We start from the raw sequence: 17,848 nt of genomic DNA, 5'->3' as shown, positions 1-17,848 counted from the left end.
CTTCTAGGAAATTAGGCTTGCCTGGTGCTCCCAGTTTCTTTCTCTTCCCCTCGTATGCGGCAATCCTTCCCTTCCTATGAGCTTTGTAACTTAACTACGGTTTGCATTTTGACTGCCTGTGTTTTCGCTAACCACTGTTAGTGAAGTATCTGTTTCTGGTCATGACTGCAAACTGTGGCTTGGCGCTAACTGCGAATGACAGAAACGCCAGTGCAGAGATAACATGACCGACAGGGAGGGAGAATGTCTTCGTGAGAGGGGGAGAGACAAGTTTGCAAGCCTATGGCACAGCACTGTGTCTCCACTGAGTCTACAGCTTCCATATTCCCAGCCTATTTCTCTTGTCTGGTTGGAAGGATCCCATTAGCTCCCCTAAAAGCTCTTCAGGTGTGTCTTTGTTTATCATTACAGTGTCCAATCCATGCAAGGATGTCTGCAGCCACCTCTGCTTGCTGAGACCTGGAGGATACACCTGTGCCTGCCCACAAGGTGCTCGTTTTGTGGAAGGCAGTTTGACAGAGTGCGATGCAGGTAAAGAAATGGTAGAAATAATTGGAGATTGATAAGGTGCTTTATGTTTTGCAGAGTACATAAAGACTATTAACACATGCTTTCCATTTTTATAGCCATTGAATCTCCTCCTACGATGCCTCCTGCCTGTAGGTGCATGTATGGAGGGACATGCTACATTGATGAAAGTGGGCTTCCTAAATGCAAGTAAGTTTATATGGAAGGGCCAGGTGAGATTTGGCAAGGTGTGTGTAGCACATGGAGATCTGCTCTTTATAACATCACCAAAGTCTGCAAGCGAAAAGAGATGATCATTACAAAATATCCCTACCCTGGCTTTCTTCAGTATGCACTCAAGACGACTCGCGAACAATGTACACCAGTCACATACTCACATCCTGATGACACATGAACAGCATTAGTCTGATGGGCGAGCTATATGCATACATGCCGCATAATGTTTCCTCCATGGGAGCAGGAACCCTGGTCAGCCAGAGCTTCTGTGTATTTGGAATTCTATTGGGTGCCCATTAACAAAGTCCTCTGTGCAGATTCCATCACCATAGAGGGAACCCCATGCATCTACGTATGCTCAGACTGGTCCCGATCTTGCATTGGCCAGGGCGCATCATGGCCCGCATGTATGTCAGTGGCCATGGGAGCAGGTCTAGTCAGTGCTTTCTGGATAGCCCATTCAGTGCTCATGGGTACCAAAAACCAGAATCAATGAGCATCAGCCCCACTGATAAGCTGTATCCATTGCTGGGTTGTGCTATTTCAAGCTGCAGGTGGAAGGGGTGTGTGGAATGTTTGAATGCTTCCTCTTCCCACAGCACACATTCAAAACTAGTACATCGGGGCGAAAGCTGTAGGGTAGCTTTTCTAGCTTTGAATTTGCATGGAGTAAATTATATGAGGGGAAGCAGTCTGCAATGGTACAGCCCAAGAACAGATACCTCACCTCAAATGAGGCTTTTGCTCATTGTAGCTCTTAAGACCTCATTCTAAAGGTGTTTGTAAAGCTGAATATCTGCCGCCTCGGAAATGAGGAAACGGCAAGCAAAGACTCTTCTTTAAAGATGGACAATTTTAAATGCAGCAGGTTTTTTATTTTTAAGAGAAAGGGTCAGAGGACAAGTTACTCAGATGCCTGTTCTACCAATTAAAGGAATATCTCTTAAGAACAGCAAAAAAGAAACACACACTTAGGTTCGGCTGAGCCTGTAGGGGCCACTGATACTCCACTGAAACGAAATCGTCTTTAATATTTACAAAGCCGAATTTTTTCGTTTGTGACTCAGCATTCCTACATGCTCATTTCCAAGTAAACAGTCAGCAGAGGTGTGTGTGTGTGCTCCCATTGAAACATGCAATTACTAAGGAATGAGTTTGAAAAACCATGCCATGCCAATGTACCTCACAGAGGGCAATAAATAGAGCCAATGTTTTAGTAGTCAATTCCAGTTAGGCATCTCGCTTCCCTTTTACAGATGTCCGTATGGCTATACTGGAAATTACTGCGAAGCAGGATTGTCGCGGGGTGTGCCTCCTGGGACAAGTAAGCTTTGAACTATACTTTTATCCAGAATAACCAAGCACAGGCCTGAAAACATTTGCATGAGAGAGCCAGTCTATAAGTTATTCTTGAGGCAGTGTTGACATCTGAGCGGTATCTTCCGTATCGTTCGCTTACCCTTTGTCTTCTCTGGCAGCAGCAGTGGCCGTGTTGCTGACCATCATTCTGACTATCATCATTGGATCTCTGGCTGTGGGAGGCTTTTTGAATTACAGACGGACGGGCTCTCTCTTACCTTCGCTTCCCAAATTTCCAAGGTAGGTATTGCAAGGTCTGAATGTCTCAATATACTGTTATACACATTAAAGGTGTTAAAAGTGGTTCACAATGGCCTCTGCTAATAACAAGCAACATCATACGTGTTTCGAAGCGTCATTTTCCTGCAGCTGCAAGTCCTATATATATGCTTACCTGTAAGTCCCACCGTGTTCAGTGTGGTTCACTTGCAAGAAAAATATGCTTAGAGTTGCTTTGAATTGGAGGAAGAGCAAGAATTTATTGACACTCTTAGAAACATGAAGTCACAGTAGACACAACTCTATGTGCATTTTCTGGTTCATGTCTCTGGGATTTCAGATTTAGCTACTGATACCTTGTGAGTGCTGGACTCCGGTGCCTAGATTGCTTTCCACTTGTCTCTGCATACCCATAATCAATAGCATTGTCCTTCACAAAGTCTTTGTTGAAAACTGACGGCGTCATCCAGCTGTCGCTCAACTGTTCATCCCGGATTACAAATAAAGAAATTTTTAGTTATGTTGGCTATCTGCCATGTCTTTGTAGAGCCCTATTTGCCCTTCGAATACATACCCAGACGTTCTTCATGACTCAGCTTATAGAAGGGACAGAGCAAGAAACATGGGTACAGGGGCTGTCTGTGTTCAAGATTGGAGGTGCCCTGTGCAGCTTTCGCAGTGAACCCATATATCTTGCCATATCAACAAATCCACACTTTTCCAGCCCTTACCCCTGAGGACATTTGGCTCACGGTAGAGATATGTTTAAGTGACTCAGCTTAAGTAGCATTGGAGACTTCTGCTTGCAGTGTTAGAAATGCCTTTCTTCAAGAAATAGTTTAACTTTTCTTTTTTTAATCATATGAGTTATTATTACCATATCAGTTCCAAACAATTAAAACTTGATTTAAAAAAGACACGATGAGAAGGTAATGTTTATTAAACCATCTTCAGCTGGTTGTTTATTTATTTATTTAACCCCCCCCCCTTATTTTCAAAGCCTAAGCATTCTTGTAAAATCCACGGAAAATGGCAGTGGGGTAACATTCCGCCCTGGAGCTGATGTGACCATGGACATTGGTGGGTCTGGCTTTGGAGCGGAATCTGCTATTGACAGAGCAATGCAAATGGTAAGAATTACCCCCCCCCCTTCCCATATGAAGTGTCTCATTTTGCCCTCTCACTGTGATGGGGAAACGCTTTACCTACCAAAAATGGGCATACAGTACTTTGTAAAACGAGGGTCACACTTCCAGAACAATCCTAGCTATTGGTGCATATTTTCCCCAATCCAAACATTTAGAGAAATTTAGCTTACTCCATCCTTTCCCCCCCGGGCTGAGTGTTTGCAAGGTTGCTAGGTCATGTGCCTGAGCTGAAAGGTGTTTGGAGTAGGTGTAAGTCTCTCCTTGCTCCCACGATTCCCCTGCCACACCACTTTTGGCGCAAGTAACACTGACTTGAGTTCCACCAGCTAAACCAGAGTGCAGGACTTACGCTGGCATATCTCCAGTTCAGCCAGGGTGAGAACTTAAAAGCAGCTTAGGCCCTCTGAACCCAGAAAGCCTCAGATCCACTGGATCCAAACTGTCTCACCCTGGTAGATCTTGGATTTGAACCGCCCTATTCACATGGAACTTCTCTTGCACATGTTCAGTTGAAATAAATGTGTGTGTTTAAGAGCCAGTTGTGTTTTCACAGGTGGTTGTGCTGTCTCTGAATATTATATTGAAGATCCCGTAACTGTGCCAAAAATCGCACCGGCAAATTCTCTACACATGGAGTTGTTGGGGAATGTTGTACACTGGAATTCTAGTTGATCAGGAAACTGATCACACACACACACACACACACACACCCCTCCTGACCCTAGAATACATTTCCAGACAAATATAGGATATAGTAAATATTATTTTCCCAATGCAGGTTGCTCCAGGCCACAGTGGAATTGACATTACTATCAATTGGCACTTTTGAGGTTTCATATCCTAAAACGCACTGCCTTTCAGCCTCCTTGTGCAGGCTGATCTTCTGCCATTGAGAGGAAAAACAGACTCTGGCTCTCCTCTGTCCATTTCTGTTCCTTCAAAACAGGAAGGCAGCTGGCGGTGCCTTTGACAGAGAGCAGTTTCATGTCCTGCCTTTTCTGCCTCATAGGCCCTGAGGAAGAGAGTTCAGTTCCCCCTTTTTCCATAATTTTCTTGCTAGCTTTTAGACTGCATGTTTGCAGTATTCTTATTGTTAGTTCCTTAAAATGGGGTTTTTGCGGTATTCCCCTAGGAGGTGAATCTCCTCCATTGTCAGATACTCATTTGAAGTTTCAGCCTACCCTTCCATATGCTAACTAACCTTCTGTCCTCAAGGAGAACATAAATTCCCAGTGTAAAACAAAGACTAATGCACATGCCCTCCAAAAGTAGCCATTTTCCAACCATGAAAAATAAATAAATCCTCATGTTTTTCATTAATTAGCTGATTCTTTTGGGGGGTTTTTTTGAACCCAAGAGAGGGAGCTTGCAGCCTTCCAGTGATTGTTGGACTCCGAAGCCCATCAGCCCCAGCCAGCACAGGATGATGGAAGTTGTAGTCCAATCATATCTGGAGGGCCACATCCCTGCTCTACAGTGTGGTATCTATTTGGAAATTATGGCTTTGGGTGTATTTTCTTGCAAGATGTTTGATTTGTAGAACCTTGCCTTCTGTTGCGTGGCATTTTTTAGTGACTGATGGGAAAATATTTTTATTTTTACCAGCTGAAATGATTTATGTAGCATCATCCTTCAGCCACACTTAGGAGAATTGGCTTGATTTGATAATCTCATACACTATTCTTTTCATATGTCACTGGAAACAATAATGTATAGTAAATTCCATGCTGGGTTGAATATATTCTAGAGTATATAATGCTTATATTTTGCTTGTTTCTTTTTAAAAGAGAGAAAATATTTATCCCAGAAGAATTAAAATTACATGGAATTCTTACGTTACTGTTACGTTTTGCTTTAAGAATTTATAAAATTAATGTGTGGTATTCAGCTATATTTTACTCAGAGGAGACCCAGTGAAATTAATGACCATGACTAGGTTGGGTTCATTAGTTCCACTCTGCTTAAAACTTATTTGAAAACCACACAATATTATTTGGAAGTGAGCATCTCACTGTTGTTCTCAGAATGAAAACTTTGCTGTTGAAACTGGGAAGCAGCCAATCACATTTGAGAACCCGATGTATACGACGAAAGACGGAGGAGCTGGGGACATGAACGTAGTCCCTCCCACACAAGTAAGGGGCAAACATAATAGGTGGTCTTTAATATTTCTTAGCCTATTAACCATTTGATACTGCTTTCACCAGTCTTCCTTCTTTGGAAAGTACATCTGTAGGTTTGAAGATGTTTGAGAGCAAGGCAGGCAGCCCAAGACAGCACTACTCTGCTCAGATTGTCCCATTTCTCTCTCACACTCACACACTGCCCAACGGACACCATCTTTTCCTGTGAGGAGAAGGAGGAAGAGAACAAGGGAGGCAGGCAGAGAAGACACCAAGGGGCTCCTTCAATTAAACTGTCCCCTCCTTCCCAACCTTGGTATCCCAGAGCAAGCTGATCAGTAAATCGCACAATTCAAAGCTGGAGTTAGTGAAACACAATCTTCACAGACTTGGCTGAGTTTCAGGCCTAGTGGAACACAGCAGCTCATGCCCTGTAGGTCCCTACTCCGTGAAATCTGTTGCCAAGACTAAAGGTCCCTGCCTCCCAACAGCCATATTTATTTCTCCTGCTTTCCAGAGTTTCTTGCAAGCAATCGGAGACTGTGCCTGTGTGGCGCTAATCTCACCTCCTCTCTCTTCATGTCTTTGCTGGTTCTGGGAGACCAGTGAGGAGAGGAGCTTGTCACAGCAGCAGCAGGAGACACCTGTTCCTCTTCACCAGCCTGATTCCCTCCCTCTTTCTTCTCTCCTGCTTCAGCATCTGCCTCTGCCTCTGCCCCCTGATTCTTGACTTCCCTCTGCCACAGACTCTCCCTGCTCACTAAACCCTGTTACTTCTTCATCTTCCAACACCTCCTCCTCCCAGCCTTCTCCCTCTTCTCTCCGTGATCACTCACCATTGTCCTGCCACCACTCCCTTGGTGGTTTCCCAGCTGGTTCCTCCCACCATTCCTCTGTGTCCAACCAGTCCATGACACCTGGTCTATGTTACATTTTATATTATTTGCTTTCGTATTTATTTTTTTAAAATTAAAACCACCTTGAGTGCAGTTAGTATATAAATGCAACAAAGAAACAAAATAGCTCGCATGTTTTTGCTGTTTTCTCAAACACTTTTGTGTCAACAGGTAACAGCTTCCAGCAGCGAAGGGAATGAAAATTTCGAGAATCCAGTATATGCCACACCAGTATCTCCCAGTGCTCCTCAGCCTCCTGCAAGTACAGATGCAACACCGGTAATAGAAGGCTGTTCCTGCAAAATGTGCCAGGATTGAATATGGAGAACAAGGCATCCTGCTTAGTAGAGCCCTTGGATGTCAAGTGTGCCATACAGCACTTGATTCATGAATGTGGGATATCCAATCCATACTCAGAGCCAGACCCATTGAAATCAATGGCGTCAGTAACTTAAGTGCATTGATTACAAAGGGTCTGCTGTAATTATTGCTTCATTGGATATCAGCCAGTAATATTTGCCTTCCATGATACTGCATATAATTTAGATATGCACCAAGAATGCTTTGTTTACCAAAACTAAAGGTAGTCATCATTTGAAAATATCTGCATCTTTTATGCCTGTTTATTTCTCTTCTTACACACCTTCTTGCCCTCTTGTGTTTCACTTAGTGCACACTGGAGAGCCAGTGTGGTGTAGTGGTTAAGAGCGATAGACTTGTAATCTGAGGAACTGGGTTCGCATCTCTGCTCCTCCACATGCAGCTGCTGGGTGACCTTGGGCCAGTCACACTTCTTGAAGTCTCTCAGCCCCACTCACCTCACAGAATGTTTGTTGTGGGGGAGGAAGGGAAAGGAGAATGTTAGCCGCCTTGAGACTCCAAACTACTACTACTACTACTACTACTACTACTACTACTACTACTCTTCTTCTTCTTCTTCTTCTTCTTCTTCTTCTTCTTCTTCTTCTTCTTCTTCTTCTTCTTCTTCTTCTTCTTCTTCTTCTCTTCTTTGGTTCAGATCTGGTAACTAAAAGTTGTGCCTGTTTAACTCCGCCATGCATCTGTTTTAGTCTTTCCTCTCTCCACCTTTGCCTCAGTCTGTGCTGCAGGAACAGTGATGATCATCCTTGTCATTTGGTTAAACCAGGTGCTAAATAGTCAGACTTTTTAAATTTCTTGGAATAGTTCCGTTTTTCAGCTTGTGTTTGTTGAATCACCATTGATCTAAAAATAAGTGCAAAGTCTCAAACTTCTTTTTTTACACTTCCAGGAGTCAAAGTGGAGCTTCTTTAAAAGAAAACTGAAGCAGAGTACTAACTTTGAAAATCCAATCTATTCAGAGGTAAAGTCAATTTGCTCAAATTCATTATTGGCACACACACAAAAAAGGGCAGTGCTGGATGACATCTGTCTGTCTGTCACTTGGTTTGTCATTATGACAGATGGATTAAAACGTAAAACTGGCATGGACCCCTAAAATGCTGATGAATGGGTAATGAACTTGGGAGATCTCTATATTGCAACAATGCTCTTACATCAGCTTTAAGATCTCAGTTCTTTCATTGATGATAACCTGGGCCTGGCACAAGGACAAACAACCTTTTCTGATTAGAAGCCATTTTTTGAAGGGCATGGACCCTTTAATAAATGCCATGTGTATGAACATGAACCTCACCATGACAGTGGTAGGATTTGGGCTCCCAGGCCTTAGCCCAGCACATCTCCCACTGGAATCAAGTGCTAAGAAGTAGGTCAGATTCTCTGGGGACCTCAATTCAGCAGGGATGCCCTCTGCTGCACTGTTCTCTTTCTCAGCAGTGTGTACTCTGGAATGTGTAAGATAGTAGAATTCTGGGCATAGCAGAAAGGATTGCTGTATGTCCTGTAAGATTATTGGATATGAGACTACAGGCAGAGATCATTTTGTGTGGGGGCTCCGTTCCTGACTCCCATGTGCATCAGCAGAGCTTGCATAAATCCCCATCCCCCCCCCCCCGTTCCACTCTGTTTTTGAGCCACTTCTGGATCGGCAGCAACAAGCATGTGAATGATTTGCTCCTCAATCAGAGGCACATAAAGTGTTCACTGCTGGTACATAGGTACTGATCAGTTTTGTGGCAATGCATTCCACAAGAGGAAGGAAGGAAGACTGGAGATTACAAAGAGTAGAATGTGCGTGCGTAGATATATAAGATACATAACTTGAGTCACAAAGGAAGAGGAGAGGGAGCATGAGACGGGAATTAAAGCACTGTGGTCACTACTAGGTCTCCCTGATACACCATTCACTGCAGATGAAGAGGCCCCTCCCCAAGCTTCATTTCTCCTGCTGCACCCCCTTTCTGAAGGTCTTCAGTTTCTCTTCCCCCCACAAAGAGAACACTATCTTTCTCCTCCACAAGCCTGGAACTGCCTCTGACAACAAAGTCAGCGTCACCATCTCTTAGCCTAATCTACTTCACAGGGGTCTTCTGAGGATTAAGTGGGGAGGTGGGGAACCATGTCCACCGCCTTGAGATCCTTGGAGCAGCAGTTCTCAACCTGTGGGTCCCCAAGATGTTGTTGGACTGCAACTCCCATCCCTGAGCTAGGGGTGATGGGAGTTGTAGTTCAACAACATCTGGGGACCCACAGGTTGAGAAAGGCTGCCTTGGAGGATAAATAAAATTCTCAATCCGCCTTCAGATCCTTCCTCAGTACCCACCATGTTTGTGAAGCCTTTGCCACAGGCCCCTAGTTCCCATGCCCAGGTGTAACAGAGCCTGTAACTAAGTCTATGTATTAGTGACTTGCTGCTTGCTTCCCTGTCTCCACTGCCTCTGCTGTTTCCCCTGTGTTGAATGGTAGATTTTAGGTCCCTCAGACCTATTCTCTACTCTGTAAAGCGCGTTAAGCAATAGATCAACACACACACAGAATGTGTGTGTGTGTTGATCTATTGCTTATGTCACTAAAACTGAGGCGTCAATTGAGGAGAGCTATGTTCAGAGCATATCGTACAATACATTTTGTTCTTTCAGATGGATAAGGAACACAGGGGAGATGCTGAAAGTGTCCCTCCCCCATCTCCATCACTGCCTCAGAAGATCATTCTCAAAAGAGATCAACCGTTAGCCTATACAGCAACTGAGGATTCGTTCAAAGACACCGCCAATCTCGTCAAAGAGGACTCTGTTGTATAACTAGCTCAAATAGGGAATAATTAGGCACACTCGTTTGCACATATATTTTTGTAAACAGAAGGAGGAAAAAAAAATGCTTCACATCTCTTTATAAAGAAATATATTTAGACTTTAGCTGGAGACATCTGTCGAAACCATGCCTTGTTGTTGTTATTTTTTACACATGTCAATGCCTATTTTTATGAGCAATTATCACGGTGTACTATATGTATATCTTTGCACTGACACTCTCTGAAAGTAATGTTATAAATATACTGTACATTTGTAAATTTCTGAAAGATTATCTGGATGTCGATGTTTTCGTATGAATCTATTCTGAAACTGCATCATGAGGGGTGCACCCCCTATGTAATTAATTATACTAAATAATATAGAGGAGAAAGTGGTGGCCCTCTGCTGAGTTGCAACAACCTTCAGAGCATATATTTATAGGCAGCGCTCTGCTAAGTCTGCACTGGTGCTTCTATCCATCTCTGTTTTACATACCAGAGCATATGAAAAATAGGTGCCTCTTTGTATGATAAGAAACAGAACATGAACACTTTCCACAACTCTTTTCTTGGGCAACAAAAGAATTACAAGTGGCACAGAATGTTTTTCTCGGGCTAATATTTTTCCTGCTGGGAATAGAATCCTTCTTTCCCTCAGACATCATCTTTTCCTTAAGGTCCCAGTTTTATACACTGTCGTTCCAAATGTCTGTAGGAAGCTGGGGTGTGCTTTACATTTTTGCTGCATCCACATTTAATTAAGCAACTTGTTTTCCTGGTCATCAATGGAAGAGTTCTATTCTCAGCTGAAGCCTCTGCAAGTCATTTGTGTATGGTGAAAACCAATTTTAGTCTGCTATCCAAAATGCTTGATTTCTGTGCCATAGCAATATGAACAGTGCTGGTACGCTTTAAAATGAGCCGTCTCCGATGTTTTTCATGTGAACATTTTTGATATTTGTCAACTATTTATTTCCTGAGCTGGGCAACAATAGAAAGGGAAACCATTTTTACTGATACAGCCTTGTACTATACATCTTGTTAGTTTTTACTACTGATCAAGACTGCTTTGTAGCCATAATTTGAACCCCTTCAGGAAAATTGTATGTGCCACTCCAGGAATAGTCTGAGCTGCCATTTAGTGTTCCTGACCTAGCTACTCAGAATAACGCCAGGCTTCGAAATTAATAACAGACTAGACTTCTGCAGTTTGGAGTGCATACACACACACACACACACACACACACACACACACACCTGAATTCTCACAAGTCAAAGGCTATCCCTCTTTTAATATGCTTGGTTTTATTACCTTGATACGTACTTTGATTAGAAAACTGGAAAATGCTGCTGCTGAATAAATCTAATGTGTGTTTTATCATTGCCTGTGTTATCATTGATGGACTGTAGAGCATCCTGTCCTGTTGTGTGGCTTTCTCTCTTTCTGGTGAACGGAGGTAAACTTTAATTGAGCTAGTTTTTAATGATTAATCAGAAAACCTTAAGCAAACAAAACCTTTATCCTGTTCCTTTTCCAAGACCATTGTGCCCATCAAATCATGTACTGAACCAATAATTTCCTAATAGAAAAAATTCTAAGAAGCTCGGCATTGTAAACTTTTTGGGCTTAATTTGTGCCGAGACTCAGTCCCAGCATGAGCAGTTCCCTCAACACTGAGCAGTTGTATTTTATTTCATTTAGATTTGTATCTCTTCCAGCTCTACAATCCTATGATTTTTGTGATTAGAAATTTCAGAGAAGTTATATTCACCAGGCAAGATAGAAGAGTCTATCAGAGCACCGTGGAGACAACAGTTTGCTTCAAAATGTTGGCACATTCACCTGCCTTAAACATCTATTTGATATCTTTTTGCTGGATTACTGTCACCCTCTGGAACTGGAAAAAGCATTCTCAGCATTGCGTCGGAGAGGAACGTGGGGGCATAGGAGAGCGGGAGCCACAATAACTTTGCATCCCATCCAACTCCATAGCGCGTCCTTGGGTACTTGGCGGTCAAGGCGTGCTCCATACACTTTGTGACCTTAGAAACATCAGGATCACACAGCCTTCTCATGGATAGCCTTTGCAGCCTTAAATCTGCTAGGAAGATAAAAGACCCCATCAAATCAAGTGAAAATCCAGATTTTTAAAGCTAAGGGAACAGAGATCAAAACACAACTGTAGTTCTAAAGCAGCGATGCAAACACTTTTTACTGCACTAGTCATGCTGCGCATAAAACTCAGCAACTCCTAATTCATTCAACAGCAGTCAGGTCTGCATAAAATACAGCGTGAAACCCCATTACATGCAGCTAACACAATTTCTTGAGTCATCTGTGCACCTGTTTTTCTAAATGTGTCCCATGGGGTGTCTTGCTGTGCCAGTCTTGTCCTAGAGGTACCATTGTGAAGTTGCATTTTGCCAGTTTCTGTTTGTAGTAGCACATTAACAATTTGGACAAGATGGGAGGACTTTCAGCACTGAAGATGCTGATTCAGTAAGACTCTGCTCAGCAGTTTGCTAGATCTTGCCTGCCTCACAATTCACCAAGATTATTTTACACTCAGAAGGTGCCCTTCCGTTTCCCTTGTCAATGCAATCCAGTTTAAGAGACGGCATATACATATAGCAAGATATTTTGGATGCGACCTGTAATATTTGACTATAACAGGATCTATAAGACCTCCCTAGATCCTGTGAAAGCTAAGTTGAAGAGCATAGGTGAAGCTATGGCAGGTGAAGTTATTTGCCTACCTAGTTGTGCATCATCTAATTGACTCTCCAAGGTCTCAGGAAGAGATCCTACCTACTGCCTGCTACCTGGTCCTTGTAATTGGAGATGCCAAGGATTAAACCCAGGGCCTCTGGTATGCAAAGCTATGCACTACCATTGAGCTATGAGTTGGTGCTCCAAATAATAATTCCCCATGGTCACTTTTCTCTGCCTTCATGAAGTGTGATCTTTTGAAAACGCATGTATCTCCCAATGCATTTGATCAATGGCATTCCAACTCGAGAAACAGTTCAGGCCCCCTCCCACCCCACCCCATACCTCCCTATCGAAACCGAAGCTCTTTCCCATCACAGTCAACAAAATGATTCGAAGCTGGAAATCATTCATTTTCAAAACATTAAGTTTGGTATAACGCCAAGTAATCTTTGCAAAAATCATCACATAACTGGAATAAAATGCAGGCATTCAAGCCATCCCAAATTTTTGTGCTGGACATTTGCACTTACAATCAAGGAAGTATTTATCCCCGTAGGAGTCTCTGGCCTCTGGAGTCAGCTGGTTCCACAGTCTTTGTAGGTCTCTCTCAATGTCCCCTATATTAGTTACTCCTGTCTTAAAGAATCCTGGCTCGATAATGCTCACCTTTACTCCGAAATGATGCATATCCCTCCTAAGAGAAAAATTTTAAAAACTCATCAGTTTGTGGTGGGTTTTACCAATCCAGTTCATGGTGCAATCTTAAGGCTGTGGGGCAGGTGAAACTGAAGAGGATGCGCGTGGCATATGCAATGTCCTGCTGGATGTTAATAAAAGAATGGTAAAAGTTAGGCCACGTGAGTCTCATTTGTTTGCTTATGGTTCCCTTCACATTGGAATAAATGGGATCAAGCTATACCAGGCAGAGATTAAGATCACCTGCTGCTACCCAAGATCCTCTTAGCCAGAGATGTTGAGGATTGAACATGGGACCTTATGCATGTCAAGCAGACAGTGCTGGCGTGTTGGCTTCTCACCCAGAATGGGGTCCTGTAGGTGGAATCTGTGCCTGCATATTGCCTCCTGCAAATCCAAGATTGTGCCACCCTTATAGGAAGCAAATGCTCCTGACTTAGCTTTTTCCACGCTGTAGCCCTGATGCATCCTCTTCCACAGTAATCCTACAACTGGCTATTATAAATAGTTGTTGTGACAAATGAGTTTTTGCCTTCCTGTCTTCTTTTCCACGTGAACCCACAATTATACTTTTCAGTCAGTTCAGCCTGAGTTGCAGGCAGTCACAGATGTGATTGAACTTTCTGACAGTAAGAACTGTTGGACAGTGGAACAGACTCCTTCAGGAGCTGGTGAACCCTCTTTCCATTGGAGGTTTTTAAACAGAGGTTGGGTGGTCATCTGTCCCGGGTGCTTTAGTTGAGATGCCTGCATTTCAGGGGGTTGAACTCGATGATCCTTGGGGTCCCTTCTACAACTCTATGATCACAGAGACAGTAGTAATCTACCATCTGTCACCCACAAGCCCACGGCAACTCACCGCAAAGTGTCAGAGAATGCCTCCACTCCCCATTTTGACACACAATAGCCGCCCCCTAGAAATGCCAGGCGACCCAGAACACTTGACACGTTGACAATCCTTCCTTTATTTTTTTTCAGGAGGGGGAGGAGCTTCAAGGTAATCCCAATCAGCCCCATTAGATTGACATCCAGGGTTTTGTAGAAATCATCCAGCTGCATCCAGTCGGTGGGGGCCATGGGTATGGATCTCCCAGCGTTATTTACCAAGCCATACAGTCCTGTTTGAGTATTTTAGGAATAATAATAAAAAAAAAAATGTGAAGAAGCATGGAAAGGATATCAGAGAATGAACTGGTAATGTGGGTTTGGAGACTTGTCCTGACCTCAGATTGTTACACTATATATCTATGAAAAATTTCTGGCTGTAATTTGTTACATTATGTATTCTTACACTAGCAGAAGTAAATGATATCACATGAACAATACTTTTATCTTGACATTTTGCACTGTGTATAATTGTGTTTTAAAAACTGAAATGAATCTAAAATGCATATACCTAGGGAATTCTGTAGCCCAGGTGCCTCAAATCAGGCTTGATGTTCGAGAAATAGCGTATGTCATTTAAACCCCACAGACGTTGTAGACCATCTGGACAAGTTTTGAGCAAACCATTCCGAATGGATGCTCAATTCAGGTTGCCTCGAGGTGCCCCCTGTCTTTTGAAAGCAAGGCTGTGTTCTATAGGCTGCTTACCTACACCCTCAGTTTCTGCCCGCACAAACTCCACAGCCTTGTCAATACTGTCAGGGTCCGTTAGATCAAGCTCCACAGTTTGCAATGACAAGGAAGTGTTGGCTAGTAGCTCCTGGCTCCCTTCCTTTGAGAGACACGCAGCAATGATGCGGAATCCTTTCTGGTCGAGGTACTTAGCCAGGGCATGGCCAAAGCCACTGTCGCATCCAGTGATGACAATATACTTCCCCCTCAGGCCTTCCACTTTTAGGCAGTCTCTGATGAACCAGCAAACCGCGATGGAAAGGATGACAGCCACCATCCCTATCTGTCCGCCATCTGAAACAACATCAGGACAGCCGTGTGTGGACCTATCTGCCACAAGTGCTCACCATTTCTGTCAACTTGGGCACTTCACAGAGGCTTTTGTTTCCCGTTCCAGTTTCGTTGAATCTTCCCGTCAGTATAAGTTGGCAGCTAGAGACTTCTGGCACAACCTGAATAGTATCCAAGAGTAACATGCTTTGGAGGAGCAGATTCCTCCACAGCAGTTTCTCAATAGTTCTCTGCTGCTTTCAAGATGGCATCTGCTCTATATTGGCCACTAACTCCCATCTGAAAAACCCTTCAACGTGAAAAAAGGGAGCTCAGTTAGCAGTTGGGGCAGTGCCCATTGTGGTGAACATTCATTAGTATTCAAGGCAATGATGAACACAGGATAGCGAAGGGAGAGGGGAGGGGAGTTTGATGGCTCTCAAGTGATGTGGAGGACTGTGTTCTTTCTGTTACTTCCCACAATGCCATTCTGCAATGGAAACAGATCGCAACCCTGAGCAAACCGCAAACTTTGGGCTCTTTTTGGTGAGTATAATGACCCCTCTGCTTTGTGTTTTGTATGCTGATACTGGTGCTGACAATCTATAGTCTGATCTATCAGAGACTAGATTTAGCATGGTGTGAGAGTGCCTTTCTTTCTCTCTTTCTCTTTCTTTCTTGACGGCCTTTCATTAGCCTGACCATTGTAACAAAAATGTGTCACAGTGTTTATTCAGCAAGTGATGCCAAGGAAGTTTTCTATCTGCACATCTTTGTATATGAAGCATGCAAAACACATGTTTGCTTGGGCAAATGAATGCTCTTAATTGTGAGGCGATGTAATGATGATATCTTGGCATGTTGTTAGAGTTACACAGGGAGGTTGTAAGCAATAAAGTCAGCAAATATAGGCAGAAACATTTACAGCAATGCTATTTCTCTAAAAAAAATTGGTGCCGGAACTCACCATAAATGCCTCCCTTATTCTTTTATAATGGCAATGGCGCCTACCTGAGAGGGGCCGGAACTGAGTTCCGGCTGAAAAAATGCCCTGATTTACAGTAATTATTTAAACCCTCCCAAGGTGTCATACAATTAAAATACAGTACAGTACAAAAAAATTAAAAATTAAGAGCCGGTAAATCACAAACGTTCACCCTCAAAAAATACAAAGACACAGCACACAAACCATCAGCAGAACAAAACTCAAGAAGAAAGAGGCAGAAATATGTGGTCCTTCCGTGCTTCCCTAAACACTTGATGTCAGAAGTGAGTAAAGCCACATTCTGAGTGGCACATGCTAGTGATAAGTGGGGCCAGAAAAAAGCTTTACCTCAAAGCCGATACCCACATTGATACTTTGGTAGAAATGCTTGATAAATTATTTAAGGAAGACCACAGGTATCTCCACTTATCCTCCCACCAGGAAATTCACCAGGAAATTCTTATGCTGATGTTCACATGGGGTGTCATCAGCATAAGATACTAGTAAGAAACTGCAATTGAGTACCTATGGATCTATCTCCATGAGCCTTTTATCTCTTAAATCTCTGTCAGATAGAAAACTAATTATAACCAGCAGGCTCAAGGAGGGCACCAATTACAGCAGCCACATGAAATGCAGGCCAAAGATAAAGGGGAATTTAAATCAGGACGGCCCATTTCATGACCCACTGAGCCAGACATAGCTCACCCAGCAGCTGTTGACGGTGGTATACCAGGTCCTTGACAACCTGTCTATGCCACCCCAGGCAGGATCCCCATTATCAAGCTCTTGGTAGAATTAGCTTGCTGGGTCATCAACTGAGCAGACCTGCTTTAAGTGATGGGGGAGGGAGCTCAGGCAGAATCATTAAGGCACATCCATAATTGTTTTGGTGAGGATTTCAGCCCTATGTGCACTTACTTGTGAGTAGGTCCCACTGGACTGAGGATTGTTCCCTTGAAAGAGCAAGACACCGAGCCTAAATACACTTACTTTAGGAATCACCAATGAACAAATCTCAGGGCCTGGTCTGATGATATCTGAGGCCACCACTTTCCTGAGGTGACCATCTAGGAAAGACATCTACATTGCCTTGGGTTCCATGGTAGAAGAGAGACTGGATATTAATGTAACAGCAGCAGCAACAACATCAATAAATTAAATAAAATTAAGATCACGATCATCATCTATACAATACTCATAGAGTGGGACCTATTTTTGATTATTCAGCCTATATATGATAGCCACTTGTCAATACACTGACTGCGATATCTTCTGAACCATTTTACCAAGGCGTTGGTTTTGTTCCATGACTTGTACTTACACTCTGCAGAGATGTCTCCCCAGCTCATTGCAGGGTCAGAACACTCAATTCTCGGGTTTTATGCTGGTTTCAGAATGGATGGTAGTTGGGATTTCAACTCATGAGGCTTCTCAGTAGCATCTGCACAGTTACATCTTTCTGGCAGTCTTGTGATTTTCTCCCAGGCATTTACTGGCACTAGTCAGGTCCTTGAGACGGTGGATATCTTAATGCCAGTGACCCCAGCTGACCCTTTCACTCAGGCTTAGCCTGATTTATATCCTTAATGCGTGCTTCTCCCACCTCAGCTGCCAACAGAAGGAGTGCCAATTCAAATTAGAATAACTTTTTGAAATCTGAAAGCTGCCCCCTGCTCATTTGTATGCAGATCTCCTCCCTGTACTGTTCAAAGAATAAATAGATTAAGAAATGATTTGAGGGACTTGCCATCTTGTGGGTGTTAACTGCACAGCATCCCCAATAAACTATTTCATTCATTATCTGGCAGGCAGGTTTTTGGACTTGAATAGTAGAACGTGGCTACATATTTGAAAATTTGAGAAACAACACATGTAGTGAGGGTATCATTACTTCTCTCTTTCT

General features: G+C 43.2%; 2 protein-coding genes across 4 annotated transcripts in view; one reads left to right on the top strand and one right to left on the bottom strand.

Moving 5' to 3' along the window:
- Positions 1-11,042, top strand: part of LRP2 (LDL receptor related protein 2) — a 141,334-nt gene extending 130,292 nt beyond the window's left edge. The window contains exons 71-79 of one of the 2 annotated variants that reach the window (XM_081924070.1): positions 412-531; positions 627-717; positions 2,001-2,068; positions 2,226-2,343; positions 3,323-3,452; positions 5,495-5,605; positions 6,661-6,768; positions 7,760-7,831; positions 9,510-11,042. In XM_081924070.1, coding sequence (XP_081780196.1) covers positions 412-531; positions 627-717; positions 2,001-2,068; positions 2,226-2,343; positions 3,323-3,452; positions 5,495-5,605; positions 6,661-6,768; positions 7,760-7,831; positions 9,510-9,671 — 980 coding nt within the window. In that variant the 3' untranslated portion in view covers positions 9,672-11,042. Of the gene's footprint in view, positions 1-411; positions 532-626; positions 718-2,000; positions 2,069-2,222; positions 2,344-3,322; positions 3,453-5,494; positions 5,606-6,660; positions 6,769-7,759; positions 7,832-9,509 lie in introns of both variants that reach the window. The other variant, XM_081924071.1, reaches the window with a different exon arrangement.
- Positions 11,043-11,373: 331 nt separating this feature from the next.
- LOC309353238 (retinol dehydrogenase 5-like) lies at positions 11,374-17,407 on the bottom strand. 2 transcript variants are annotated; one of them, XM_081882547.1, is made up of 5 exons: positions 17,267-17,407; positions 14,664-14,981; positions 13,930-14,188; positions 12,905-13,068; positions 11,374-11,763 (listed from the first exon to the last, which is right to left on the bottom strand). In XM_081882547.1, the coding sequence occupies exons 1-5, from the start codon at positions 17,292-17,294 to the stop codon at positions 11,510-11,512; spliced, it is 1,023 nt and encodes a 340-aa protein (XP_081738673.1). In that variant the 5' UTR covers positions 17,295-17,407; the 3' UTR covers positions 11,374-11,509. The 2 variants fall into 2 exon arrangements, with proteins under 2 accessions (XP_081738673.1, XP_081738674.1); XM_081882548.1 differs by having other exon boundaries at positions 11,374-11,760.
- Between the last annotated feature and the right edge of the window lie 441 nt (positions 17,408-17,848).

The sequence above is a fragment of the Podarcis melisellensis genome, assembly GCF_964234715.1.
Source record: "Podarcis melisellensis genome assembly, chromosome: 1".
NCBI lineage: Eukaryota > Metazoa > Chordata > Lepidosauria > Squamata > Lacertidae > Podarcis > Podarcis melisellensis.
This window is presented reverse-complemented; position numbering and strand designations above follow the sequence as displayed.